We start from the raw sequence: 15,623 nt of genomic DNA on the forward strand, positions 1-15,623 counted from the left end.
ATAAACAAACAGAGAAGTTTTTATCGGACATACGTCGAGCAGTAAGCATCAAATACGACTGATGCTAAAATTTTTTAGGATTTTCTGTGGACAATCGTCACTTGACAACAATATGACGCCTAAAGCCACTTCTATTAATTTCTCTGATTTAATTTATCTAATTTTCGGTCAGTTACTATCAATTGGTTTCATAGATGATCTGTCTACTATTTTCAGTATGTAAGTCAATAAATTAAATGGTCTGTAATTAATATAAGTCATCAGTTACTTATATAAAAGGGCAAGATTTTAAATTATAAAATATCGACTCAAATATTAATACAAATATGTGCGTCATAATATTCGATGTATAATTCGAGTAATATTCGATGGTTGTCTTTAATCTAATCAAATAGCATGTAAATAGAAATCAAATCACTGTATGATTTGAAAATTCCTGTAAAAAATACATGAAAATTTTTTAGAAAATAAGATGCAAACATCCAATAATTTGAAAGTTCTAAAAAACGTGTACTGAAATACCAAAATCAGTCAAGTAAAACAGTGGGTTTGGACCATTTTGAGATATCAAAATCAGAGAATTCAGCATGTGGTATTTCACTATGTAAAATATTTTTGTTTTTCTTTCAAAACATTAAGACCACTTCATGTTCTTTTACGGACCATTTTTATGAATACTTATTTACCATTTTTAATTTAGTAACTGACCGTTTTTGTATTTATGGGTCCCTTCTGACCAAAATATTTTTTGCCTTTATTGTATGTATAATATTATACATATGTACGCTATTTATATAGTCATTTTTGTTAAATTCAATACCAGTGGAAAATCATCCTTCGATGATATTTAAACCATTTTGATAACATTAAATATTCAGTCGTCGAAAGCCAATTTAGCTTTAATATAGACATTTAAATGTAGATTGTATTTTTAGTCAAAACTGACAGTCTTCTGTAAAATATAATAATTGAAATGAATTTAATTTCAAACTGAAAAATATCCTTTTTTTGACTATTTTCAGCGTGTAACTATCTCATAAAATGTACTGTGACATTTTTCTTCTTTTGAAATCGTATCCTGGTTTACTTTTAATTTTTTATGTGAAAGATCGAATCTTTTTTGCATATTTTTCTATAGAAATCCCTTAATTTTTATAAATCTTAACACGCCTTCAGTAACGATAAGTACAAATTATCATAATTCAATATTCAATTGGGTCCCAATATTTATGTAGATTATTTCTCTTCTTCTCCGAAAATTTTCCGAAGAACAGACTATGTAGCTTAAAGCTTGCTCATAAAAGTGTCCGCTATTTGTCTTGCGGCGCTGCTTAAAGCGACCGGGGGATTACGGCTCATCCGGCTCATTCGACCGGTAATTTCAATATACGCCGATCGTCTTGAATAATCCACTTCTCGGTGGGGAGAAGTTTCCGAATCGGAGATTTATGAAGGTACCTTAATCTCAAAATTTTGCCAAATTTATCAGTTCGGTGTTTATCGGCTCAGGCGATCGTTTGCGAAATTCTCTCGCATAGTCGGCAATGAAATTGAATTCGATTTCAATGAATGCTGTATTTTGAATAAATCAAATATTAAAAGGGTGAAATTCATTATATTGCCAGCGGTGAATGTTGATTCATTTTATTTTGTGCAGAAATTTTCCATTTTCGTAAACGAAATAGGAGAAAAGTTGAATTTTTCACAGTGCGCCGTATAAACTGTATGAAACTCGTCGGAAGATATTGCACACGAAATGATATTGAATAATAAAATAAGCGGAATATGCAAACTTTGAATAACGTATCACATTTATGTACGTATTGTACAACTTCTCTGACGTTAAAATACATATCACTAGTTTGTGTCAATTTCAGTTTTTGTTTGAAATACAAGTGAGCAATAACAAAATATGCATATTCAAATGATTACCGTGTATAAAATGTGAATCTCTTTTGCGGCTAATTGTATATAATTGTTATACCGGGAAAAACCGACGTGGTTTTCCCGGGTGTATCATAACTGGCGGATGGCTCTGGTGGAAAAACGTGGAAAATTCAACCAGCACAACTACGTCGAATAGTTGAACGAATCCCATTTAAATGCGATAGCGACCCAGGAATGTGCGACACACATTATATAATACATAGATATTTTTATGGAATTTCAACCGCATTCTAAAACACCGAGCATGTCACCCATGTAAGATGCGCAATTTTATATCCTACACATATGTACATGTGTAAATACACGTATTGTATATTTTTAGTAAATAAAGGCATTCGTTCAAAGGAAAATCTAAGCATTCATTGACTTTCAAATTCACATACTCAGCGGTGATTGTACTGGTGTCTAAATTCCATCGTTACCTTGAAAGCCTCACAACAACCCCCTCAGGATGAACGGCCGTAAAACGGGACGGTGATGGACGCAGACAAACATCTTCGGGGACACTCTCAAATGACAGCATCACTCACCTACCCGAAACATTTTCCACGTTCACACTTAACATAAAATGGACCACACCACTAAAATCACTAACAGTTTTATGTAGTTTTTTGATTGATTAATATAGATTAAAACTTTTCTCGGAGTATTAAAGATAAAGCAACTAACTCAGATTTAGTACCAAGAGATTGTTGGGTTCGATCACGGGCTAATCTTTGATATTTGTGACTCGTTTCTTATCAGAGTTTGCCAATTTTATCTGATCATTGTTGAAACGGTTCCTCAAAATTGGCAATAAAAATCATCCTACCTGCTGTCACAAATATTCTGTATTTAATGTATGTACATGTCTAAATCCATAGATGTCTCAATGGATTTAGTCATTAATTAATTAATTAATTGTTAATACCGAGTTCTTCAGCTACCTGAAATACAGTGATTTATATAAAAAAAAATGCTGCATTGTTTGTTATTAATTGTCTAGGAATGCGCATTGGAGTCTTCCTGTCAAGCCTTTTTGGTGTAAAAAAATGTCTAAGTCAAGTGGAATATTTAAATTTAATATTCTTAAATCATGACAAAATCCTTAGAAACATCCATGAAATCCTGGAAACTCCCTTGTGGCATATAAACATCAAACTTCCACTCGGAAAATAAACCGGACGGATAACCGGAAGATTTGTGCACGCATTGACTCACTTTTCGGTTTTATTGAATCCACCGACGTTTTATTATTCAGATATAAAACAAGTTTTATGACATCACCATCCGCTACAAGGATTATGCCATCAATACAACTGTTTTTCGGATTACAGTCCATTTTGAACTTGTACATTCCGGTTGAGAATCAAACCAACACACAAAGATCGACGAGGGAAAAATAAATTGACACTCATTCAAGTATTATATAATACATAAAATAAAATCTTATTTCAAAATATATATAAAGATTACGTATGTTGCTATTTTATGTAGTTTCCTGATATGAAATCATAATAGAAATACGAAAATAAAACTTCCATCGTCGTGTTTGTGAAAATAAAATAATATACCGATGCTTTCTTGTCATTGGTGGTGAATTTTTCCAAACCAAATTTAATACACTCACATAGCTGAAATATAGTACATACGAGCAGTCTGTGTGTCTCGAAGACACCGAGCTAGTAATAAGGAAAATCTGTGACTGGGACCGGACTTGATCCCGGGGCATTCTGTTCATAAGAATGTCCACCGCAGCCAGGGGTTCCTTCTTTATGTCAACGTATTTGTATGCGGCTACGGGGTGGTCTCGGGAAATCTACCCTCTTATCTCTCGGGAACGGGAAAGGGTGGGTGGTTTTTCCCTTTTCCATTACTCTCGTGTAGTGTGCAACGACACCAATGATATATTCAATTTTGATCAATCGTATTTAGTTTTTTTTAATGCTAATCAATGGATCGTAAACGTGTTAGTTTTGGTCGTATTTAAACGTGTTTCCAACTTCATGTTAAACCATTGTTTAAATACATATTTGAAAAATTGAATAATTTCCACGAATCCGCTTTTTGATTAATTTTCGGAAATATATTTGAAACACATATTACATGTATCCATATATGATGCCATTTTATACAAACATAATAATGTTATTCATAATATAAACTACAAAGGCTGATATGTATTTCTGATGATCATCATGTTACATACACATTTCGTTCTGTATATATGAATATAATACTAGTGGTTTTACCCGGCTTTGCTCGGTATTTGTAATATAAACCGCTTAAACATGGAAATTCTAATAGTAAACATTTTATTAAATTTATTTGAATAGTTTAATTTTGTTTCAATTAATTTGAATACTCATTTGTTGTTTTATTAAAATTAATGTCATGGATTCTGTGAACCAAAATAAAGTCTGTTTCGAAATTATATATAAGATTATATAATCCATCAAAGAACATAATTCACTAATAAAAATTATTTTCTTGTTTTTAATTTTGAACGAAGAAATATGTTGTGTATACCTAATAATAAACCATTATAAATAACCCAAAATCTTATGAATAAATAAATCAGAAAATACTATATGTATAATATAAAGCCTGTCTAACAATACATTTTGAATTCTAAAGAAATTATTTTAAATGAAGGAAAAAACAATTGAATTTTTTAGGTATGAATTTTTCAAATAAAAAAACAACAGAAGCAATTGAACTATTGCACGGTCTCCAGGTTTACAATATCGTTTAAATAAACTCTCATCTGCACACATATTTTCATCATCTGCATCGTACGGTATGTAAAATCGTTCAATACTAAGCTACTTTCGAAAGTAGGAAATAAAGACACGTCCTTTATATCATAAATATGGTTTATACGGTACGATAATCTCTATACTGAAATGAGCGAAGCCAACCGCACCCCATTTAACTCATTTGACCGGTCCTGTGTATGTTTGTACCTAGAGTATATTAAATAAAAGTATATAAGTTCTATTAGAGCACAACAGGGACGATAAATTGAGTCGGTTTCACCGTGGACAAGAACAGCTTCCTTTCAATCCCTAGACCCGAGGCTACAACACCGAGGTTTATTATGTGCGAGCAGCCGACCGTGGACGTGTCGTCTCTCGATCCGGTTTTTCCTACCATTTCCCAGCCATTTTCAACGATCGCCTCACCTAGGATGCGGCAAAAGACCAAGCGCTATACACAAAAATCATGTGGTCTTTTGTGCATTTGCTTATGCATTTTAACTGGCTGTAACGACAATTGTTTAATTATATTTCAATTAATTACGGACATAGGACAATTATGAAATAATTGGAACTACTTTCACACCGTTCATGCATTATATTGTATTTTAAAATATCATACAATAACATATGTATAATATAAAGGCTTATATAATTTATATATATATGTTATTGTATGATATATTTTTTTTTTATTATATATTTTTCAAATTTTCAATGGTAAAGATACTAAATACGAGCTTCAAAATACGAGCCGTTTTAATTGTAGTTTAAGTCCACATTTCTTAAAATATTTAAAAATACTGCTGGCCCGTAATACGTTTACTTTGCTCTTCCAAGATTGTGGACAGAGTGATAACAATTTGTAAATTAAGTCAAACAGAAATAGTGTTTTTGGAATTAAAAACTGCACTTCCGCCATTTCAAATATAACGGCTCTTATGTGCATACTATATCTATAGATATATCGACGAATTTTTAACATTTTTTCACTGTACATAAATATGTATTCATATCGACTTTTTTAATACATTACAATACCCAAAAAGTTTACGAATAATATGAAACATAAGAAGGCCAAAATAAAATATTTTGATGCAAAATATCATTTTTTACGTCCAAACAGGTCCATTTTGACCTTCTTACATTTCGTAAAATCCTTAATAACGCTTTCCCCATACAAACACCCATTTTGAGAGCGGCGCGCTTTGTAACTTTGCGCTTTGTGACTTTTGAGCGAAACAGCGACTTTGAATTCTCATAATTAATCAGTCAAAACTTATCATAATCAACTTTAATTAAATTTAATGGTTGAATATTAAACCTTTTTTTTTTTGAATAATTGAAATTCCAAACTATTCTCAAGAATACAACCAATAATAAATAGCCTTGTAAAAAGAGATTGATTGATTGGAGGCGCAGAAAATTGTTTAAAATCCCTTCCCTTGATATGACAAAAGTTTTCCATCGATGAAAATCCAAAACTATTACTTTTCGCTCCGACCTAATTATATGTACATGTGACTTTTTATATATTTTGATGATATCAAATACTACGCCCTTTCGAGATCAAAGAAGTGATTAAAATTTTGTAATTTTATTTCTCCGTACTCTTCTAGGTCGAAAGTATTAAGATTATACAGCATCTCATATATTACTGCTTCGTAAATCACTTTATTGTTTAAGTCGTACATAAAATTCTTTATGCCTTCAGCACCGAGAAATTTTTGATCTTCCAACTACTAGGAATTTATAACACATAAAACAAATAGCTGATTGTAAAATTGAAAAATTTACATAGTAAAAATATTAAATAGAAAGTAGATTAAATAATTCAATTTCGCTTACCCAACTTCTTATGAAGCGTCTGCTTTTCCGGAATTTATCTATTATTTTAGTATTGAAATTTCGTGAGAATTGTTTTAGTGCTACTGAATTATTTAAAACTCATCAGAACGGTATAAATTCGTAGAAATATCGTCCATTGCGGTAGCTAGTGAATATATGTACCTGTATAGCAATTTTCTCCCATACATATGTGGTTATACCCAGGCGCGGCTCGTGCATAGGAACTGCGGCGCTGCAGCACCCCCAGAAAAATTACAAAAAAAATCGCATTTACAACTTGTATTTAGATATATTTGACATACTCATTAATAATGATTATGTCAAATATCTAATCATTCTTATTTAATTAAATTTATTTAAATTATATTCACAAGTTGTAAATGTATACAAATGTGATTTCTTTGTATTTTTTCTGTGGGTTTTTTCTATGCACGAGCCGCGTCTGGTTATACCTATACCCACTATGCGGGTAAGATAATCTCGCCCTTCAAAATTTTAATACTAGCTTTCTGCATCAGTTCCAGGCACGGTGAGCTTGACAGGAATATCTGCCGATCTGCAGCCAAGACAAAGGTTCCAGGTGCAACCTGAGAGACCATATTTCGACGACGTGTCACCGAGGAACGTAACGGCCATCGTTGGACAATCGGCGCTACTTCGCTGCAGGGTCAAACACATGGGGAACAGAACGGTGAGTGTGATTTTATTATTATGTATTCTATATGAAATAATATTCTGTTTGTACATCCGTCTGCATTGTGTGCTCTATGTGTTTCGAATTTGCCGGACAATTTTCACATCGTTAGGCAGCGGCTTCGGCTGGAAGTTTCTCTGCGACAAAAGACATTAAAACTATCGAGAGTCCATTACCAATGGAAAGAGCCGCTCTTATGTTTCTTTTGTTGTTCCATCCACTACCAGTAAATAACTTTTTCGATATCGTCTGCGAAGCAATAAAAACTTCTGTGTCCCTATAGACGAAATATATCGATATTGTTTCGTTTGATGTTCTCGCATAAGGTCGAATTAAATTAAGACGTCCGTACCATTCCCAGAAAATTTATGTTTATGAATTTACTGCGGTCGACTTTGAGTACTCCATAAGTATTTGAGATGGATTTTAGATTGCATTCCAAGAACCAAGGCGATATAACAGTTTTGAAAAGTCTTGATGAAAATAATAATAACATCAAACTTTAAAGCAACAAACTTATACGAGTTTTTCAGGGTCTTCTTATTGATCTGCTATTTCTCCACTAAATGAAGTCACACAAGTTGATTTGCCTGTGGTTAAATACTAATAATAATTTCAGATATGCAAGATGCACACTATTAATTTTATATACAAAAATAAATATATTTCTCTCTTGTCAAAATAGAAATGGGATTTTGACATAATTTTAATCAAACAAAATACCATATTATATAATATTAGTGCTGCCATACGTCCCAAAAGACCGGGACATGTCTCAGCTCTTATACATACATATATATGTGTCCATGTATCGCGGCCCATGAGCATGTTGTCTCGGTTTTCTATCTCGCAGTCAGTCAGTTGGACAAAAATATCTAAAGAAAAACAAGTAGGTACATAAATGTGAGATTGAAAGTCTTAAGGGTGAAAATGGGCCAATGACAAGTGCAAATGCAAGTCGCAAGCTTATCATATCCTCGTCCCTGTCCTCGATTTACGGTAATTTCACGGTGTGACCTTTTCACTGTGTGGCCAATTTCTCGGATGACCTGCAATTACTTAATAGTACCTATACACAGGGCTGTGCGAAGGGAGCGACGGTCTTGGGCTTCAAAATCTGAGGGCGCTAAAATCGTCATCACACATTTGCTCATCCATCCACCTTAGCGAGATATATTTTTATAATTTTGTCTACCCATCTTCCTTGTGGCTTTCATTTCACCCGTTTATATTTTTTTGGGGAGAATTTCAGCACTCCTTTTAGCCACCTCCTTTTCCTATGATACAAAAACCACTCCCATAGTCTAAATAGCTCGCGAACTAAGAATATTCAAATAAAACTGCAAATTTGTTGATTGTAGTTAAAATCATAAGTTTTTAAATTCTACCTGCTTTCATTCAACTTTCAAACGTCCTGATCGACACCTCAACAATTATGGCAGTCCTATGTATGTATATTACATACGCATGTATATCAAAGCTCATCTAGCTATACTAGCTTTCTTGCTTTCTTCGATGTTCTGTGATGGTGGGAGAGGCTTTTCCATTATTTGACGAATATACATACATAAATATATGTATGTATGTTACAGTTGAAGTGTATCTTCCAGTTGTATTATATTCCATCTAAGTGTTTTTAGAATATATTCCGTCTAACCCGCGTCAGTTGATTCATATGGCGAATTACATTCCAACTGAAAATTCACTTCAACTATAAGTTGGTACCAGGTTAAACGGAAAGGTTAAATTTTTGTGAAAACCTCACTCGGGTAGTAAATTGGGTTGAAATGTCACATTTTTATTTTGAACACATTCTTGTAGTTATCGTAGTACCCCGACTTTTCCGCGCGGTCAATGAGCGCCCCGACATAAGCGCCCCGACGTTACCGCGCCGCGACAAAACTGCGAGAGCCAAAACCGCGACAGACATAACCACGCGGTGACATAACCGCGACAGACAACCGCGTGCCGACAAAACCACCCTAGCAAAAACCGCTCGGCGACAAAACCGCGCCAGAATCAGAATCAGATGCAAGTTGCGCTCGCACGTTATCTCGGTAGTTTCACAATTTATATTCAGACTTATCAAGTCAACAGTTTTATCAATCGTTTCAAATGCAAGTAGAGTAGCAAAAATTTATTGTATGACTATGTTTTACTACCCACATACTTGTACGAATATGAATTACCCTATTAACTACTATATTCGAATATGAATTTGAATTACCAAAAACACCAGTTGGAATCATCATCATCATTTACAGCCACTCGCCATCCACTGCTTGGATGAAGGCCTCTCCAACACGCTTCCACCCGTCTCTGTTTTGCGCAACACTCATCCATCTCACCCCGCACATTTTCCTAATTTCGTTCACCCATCTTCCTTGCGGTCTTCCTTTTACCCTTTTGCAATCTCTCGGGTACCATTCAAGCACTTCTTTTGTCCACCTTTCGTCCATCCTCCTAGCTACGTGACCCGCCCATTGCCATTTCAATCTCTTCACTCTATCCACTATGTCCACTACTCTTGTCATACTTCTCACCCACGTGTTCCGCTTTCTGTCTTTCCTCGTTATGCCAAGCATACAGCGCTCCATACTTCTTTGAGTGCATTGGATTTTATGTAGCATCTTGGTGTTCAGTGTCCAAGTTTTACATCCATACGTCATCATTGGCAAAACGCATTGATCAAAGATCTTTTTCTTCAGGCAGAGTGGCATTTTTGATTTAAAAACAGCATTCATCCGTCCAAATGCACTCCATCCTTATTTCATACGTCTCTTTATCTCTTCATCTTTACTATCAGACATGTCAATTATTTGATCTAAATATAAATAATTATTTACTACTTCTACTGGTTTATCATCTAATGGGGTGCTATCAGGCATGCAATAACTATTGAACATTCGTTTGGTCTTATCTACGTTAATTTTTAATCCTACTTTTCTACTTTCCCTGTCCAGCTGTGTTAGTCTGTTAAGTAGGTCAGCTGAATCACGAGCTATTAAAACTATATCGTCTGCGAACCGAAGGTGACTCAAGAAGCGACCGTTGATGCTTACTCCGGCTTTGTCCCATTCCAAGTTCCTGAAATCTCCCTCAAGCACCGCATTGAATAACTTGGACGAGATTGTATCTCCTTGTCTTACTCCTTTTCCTATGCTAAATCTATCTGTACCTGAAAAAATTATAACCGAAGCTGTGGCATTCTTATATATTGCAGCTAACAGCCCCACATAGGGTTCCGGTACTCCCTGTGTTTGTAGAGCGTTAAGTACTGCATTGTGGCTAACTGTATCGAAGGCTTTCTCATAATCGACGAAACCTAGGCACAATGGCCGTTGATATTCGTTGGCGCGTTCGATTAGTTCGCCAACTACTTGGAGGTGGTCCATTGTGCTGAAATTTGCCCTAAATCCTGCCTGTTCTATAGGTTGGTTCTCGTCGAGGATATTCTTCAGCCTTTTTGTAATAACCTTCGTGAAGAGCTATATACATATAATATTAAAGCTGAAAATACGCTTTGAGTGTAACATGCATATATGTACATATATTACAAATACTGAATTTAAACATAATTAGTTACTAATTGATAATTAATGAAATTAGTCTGTATAAATATGTATGTACATATACAATGTATAGTATGGTCAGATGATAAATATATGTATAGTATGGTCAGATGATAAATATATGTATAGTATGGTCAGATGATAAACATGTGCACTTGCATAGTACGAACCTCCTAACGAGGTTCTTATCTTTGCGAGAGTCACTTTATGAACGCCATTGTTGTATGTTGATGTTGTAGATATGTCAAGCTTGTAGTAAATAGGTAAACCAAAACTGGTAAATTTAAATATGATACATTTACGATTGATAATACAAAAATTATTTCATGGTAATATTTATTTTAAGATCTCGTTTATTGTCAATTAATCTGAACTTCACTGGAAGTGTAAATGATGTATATGACCCTGTTTTTAAACAGTTCATATTTGAACATAAAAAATATCCTCGCTAGAACGTGCTGAAAACGACCGACAGGCGAAGTGGCTCGATTAAAACAGGGTCAAAATATGAACGAGCCATTTTCACATCACTAATTCAACGCGACGACACGACAGTCTCACGTGAGTTTAATTAAAATTAATTTTATACGCTAAAATAGAGTGTAATTCCTTGTAATATTAATGTGCTAACACTTATGAATAGGAATACGTTAAAGGAGATTTAATCTAATTTAAGTGACGTTATAATTATTATATAATAATATAATTAATTATCACACGAGGACAAAGTTTTCCATATTAATAAAGTAGATGTAGCGCGCACAGAGTGAGCACAGTATTGTTATAGTAAATAGTGCATTACGTTATAATAGACATGATGAAACTTGAGAACTTTCAAGCACTTCATGAATGTGTATGAATGTACATATGTACATGTGCATATATTCACGTATTCAATATACTCGTCTAACATCGTTCCATACTAGTGGAATTACTTAAGTGAGTTTATTTTAGTCGAGAGCTTTCATACTTGTTGTTAATATCAACAATTTTGAATTCGGAACGTCGACAACGTCTAGTCGAACAGGTTGTTATAGAATTTGATGTGTGTTTTGTAAGCAAAATTGCGGAAAGCCTGTTTCAAATTAATTTTGTACTTATTAATCCGAATATTTGTACTCTATCGCGCAGTTTAAGCGCGTTGTTTTCCAAAATATGATGTATACATCCGTATACTCTTCTGTAGCATGTTAAGTATTTTGTAACATAAAAGTAATTGCTTTTACCATTTTTATTATCGTTTGTAGAATCTTTTACTGGAAAATGGAACAAAATGACCGGAATGTATTTATTTAACTCAAACTCCTAATTTTTACTTTATTTTTAAACATGGTGGATTGTGCAGTTTGAAAAATTATTAATACTAAGTGTTTGATTTTGCTTATAGTAATAGAATATATACATAGTACATAATATGTACAAAGAAATGAAAAGACTTGTATTTTTGTAATACTTCGAAGTGATTTCTGAATTATTTATAATAACTATTTTTAGGGAGTTTTGATACACATTTATTAATTTTTATCGTCTTACACATATAAATAAAATTGCGTTCATTTCAAAATGATCAAAACATAAAAGTATTTCAAAATAATATTTGTATTTAGTAAATTATACGATGAAAACGATGTTTAACGGACATAATGGGCTTTAACAATAGTATTTATGTATGTGTCATTATAAAATTTTGTTTTATATTTATTTTTATACCATTTTCAACAAAGCTAATTACATTATAATTATAATAAATAAAAAATTTGCTGTAACGATATTTTCTTTTTATTTTATTTTATTAAAGCAATTAAAAATTCCAATCAGCCTAATTTCCTTTCGGTCAAACGTCCATCAGCCTAATCTCCGTTCGGTGAAGTGTTCATTCGACCAAAAGTCCGCGCATGTATTTTTCGTACCATGTGGTGATAGGTAGGTCACATATATCCACAAGAAAGAACGGTCGATGGATAAAAAAAGTGTTCGAATGGTACCCGAGATAATGTAATAGGGGGCAAGGAAGGCCGCAAGAGAGAAAGGTGGATGAAATTAGAAAAATGTGTGCGATAAGATGGTTGAGAGTTGCCCAAAGCAGAGAGACGAATGATAACATGTTGAATTGGCCTTCATCCAGCAGCGTATGGTGAATGTCTGTAGATGATTAATTTTATTTTGATAAGATCATATATGTATGTATGTATGTACATATATGTCATAGTAAAAATTTGTTGTAAATGCATCTGAATAATAGTTCATCGTTTCACAGTTGAGTAGTTCGTTTCAAGTGGAAGTTTTGTATATTGCGAAGTAAACTAAATAGTTGTGCTCAAAGTACACATTTTTACACTGGAGTGCTCGTGTGTACCGTTCCCGTTGAAAAAGCATCGCTTCACCAAGACAAACTCTCGTCGGACACTGAAGAATGGGCGAGATTAGAGACCAGGACGCACAATAGAATTGATGTCCTTCTACCACACTAGAAATGAGCTGCTTACATGTAAATATACGCACACAGCCTTTATGTCCACGTATGCATATGTACGTTTATTCTTTTCGCGAAGACGACCCTCTTTTTTGCACAACCCCGAGCCATCCGTCCAAGGGTCCTCTCTTTCTCGGCACAAAATCGAGTTAACCCATCCTCCGTTGTTTCGGTCGGCCATTGTTAAAAATAAACGATTTCGGGAAGTTTCTTCGGCCAAGTTTCATACACATTGTATATTTTCAGGTCCCGCCTGTGTATTATTAGCGCTTTGAGTCTCTCTCTCTCGCGCGCGCGCGCGTTCGCTATCATCAACGCAATATCAAACGAAATTTCCCTCGCGTAATGGCCCTTTGTCGATTGAGGCTATTTTCGGTCGGGTGAGCTCCTTCGGCCCTCCCATCGTTTTATTACAACCTCACCTTAAGAACATAAAAGCGGACTCCGGTCCGACGTTGCTCCGGGATCATCCCGACACCGCGAGCGCGGTCCTCTCGACCGTTCCTCACTTTGAGGGGTATATATTTACAGGCCGGGGGCAAATTTGCACGTCCCGTTCAATAAACAATATTCGGGGCCCCTTGAGGATAACGAAATCCTGACGCTGAAGTTGTAGCAGTAGCTTGCTTGCTTGCTTGCTGGGCGTAAATTTTCATCGGCCATTATTCCCCGGATAGTAGATTCGTTAGGTTTTACTGGCGGGCGTTATCGCGCACAGCGAACACTTACTTAACCGATGAGCGTTCAATGTATCTCTATATAGGTATGTATGTACACATATACTGTATATAAGTAGAGTACATTCTAAATTGATTTATATCTTATTTTTTTATTTAATCAACAGTGTAGACGATCAAAAAAGTGGTGTTCAATTTTCCGTGGAAAAAGAATGTATTTTTTTATTATACCTACACATATTTACTTACATACATAAATACATGTAATATGATACGCAAGTGCGGTGGAATTTATCGTTAGGTGAAAGTTCTCACACAATTATGTACATAAATAATGTTACTCTTAATTCGTCGCGAAATCAAATTTCTTTATTATTGTTTTACGGATGAAAAGATATTCTTTTCGATCCATATTTTTTGATACTTCATATATGTATGTACAAAAATAAACTTTTGCATATTGGAATTATGCTTATTTGACATTCTATGCGAATACGTATTGTAGATGTTCTGCAGTGCTGCTGGTCTGCTATTTGTGACTCCAAGTCGTCAGATTTTGCCAATTTCATAATTGACACAGTACCTCATCAAAATGTGTCTAATCATTTACCTAATATTTGTCACCATTATTTGGATATGATTTGAAATCTATAATATATAAATTTATGTAATATGTGTACAAGTTTAATACCAAATATACATATGTATAATAACAAAGTTTTATGTAGTTTAGTCCTTATCATTATGTTTTTCTATTTGAAATTTAGTGAGTGGTTTTGAAAAAAGATTTTATAATATATATGTATATACGTACATATATTGAATACATATGAATACATGCCTACGTGCTAATGCAATCAACTCAGAAAAATTAATTGAATATTTTAAGTTTGGTCAATTTTCAAACTGTTGATTTTGCATCCTGCATCAATTACTAAAATATATATAGTCTATACAAATATACTGACTTAAAAAAATATATTATAATATGATATCCTTAGTTACCTTATTTTACAGGATTTTTATATTTTAAATCACCGTTTAAATCATTAAATTATTAATAATCTTAATCATTAAGGGCCTATTAAATAATTATTGATATTATTTTGTACACAAAACTGAAGTCAAACGAACTAAATTTCATACATAATTCATATGTGTGTATATTAATTATTTGATATACATAAAATAACTTTTAATACCAGGAACATAATATTTTTATTAAGTACATTCACGAATTCACAATAGAATTTATAGTTTGGTATGGATTATTCAAATTGCGTAATGGAATAGAACAATTTCGATAAGCCCATATTTTAAGCCAAATTTCCGATAACAGTGTGGTACACATATGATCCATATTGGAAAATCAATTCAATATATCGCCAAATAATTGTCGTCGGTTAACCATAAATTCACTCCAATACATTAAATAATTGAGTGTCGACGTCTATCTTAATTTAACCTATTGAGGGCCGCGTCGCTTTTATCAATCTCGGCGCAAACTTCAGCAACTTCACCGGAGGAAGGGGTGGGGTGGGATAGGGGGTCGTAAAAACTCGCATAATATTTTATCACCAGTCGATGGGCGGCCGGTACAACGGGGGCGGGTGTATCTATCACTAGGGCAACTTTCCGACCATCACCACCCTCCACCCCCCCCCTCTCACACAA

General features: G+C 34.0%; 2 protein-coding genes across 2 annotated transcripts in view; one reads left to right on the forward strand and one right to left on the reverse strand.

Moving 5' to 3' along the window:
- The window catches only part of LOC143910988 (hemicentin-1-like), a 380,897-nt gene that overhangs the window by 218,562 nt on the left and 146,712 nt on the right, over positions 1–15,623 (forward strand). The window contains exon 3 of the mRNA XM_077429655.1: positions 7,052–7,224. Within this exon, the coding sequence (XP_077285781.1) occupies positions 7,052–7,224 (173 nt within the window). The remainder of the gene's footprint in view (positions 1–7,051; positions 7,225–15,623) is intronic.
- LOC143910987 (fasciclin-2-like) overlaps positions 1–15,623 on the reverse strand; it is a 273,650-nt gene that overhangs the window by 9,521 nt on the left and 248,506 nt on the right. The window lies entirely within an intron of this gene.

Source organism: Arctopsyche grandis, chromosome 4 (genome assembly GCF_051622035.1).
Source record: "Arctopsyche grandis isolate Sample6627 chromosome 4, ASM5162203v2, whole genome shotgun sequence".
NCBI lineage: Eukaryota > Metazoa > Arthropoda > Insecta > Trichoptera > Hydropsychidae > Arctopsyche > Arctopsyche grandis.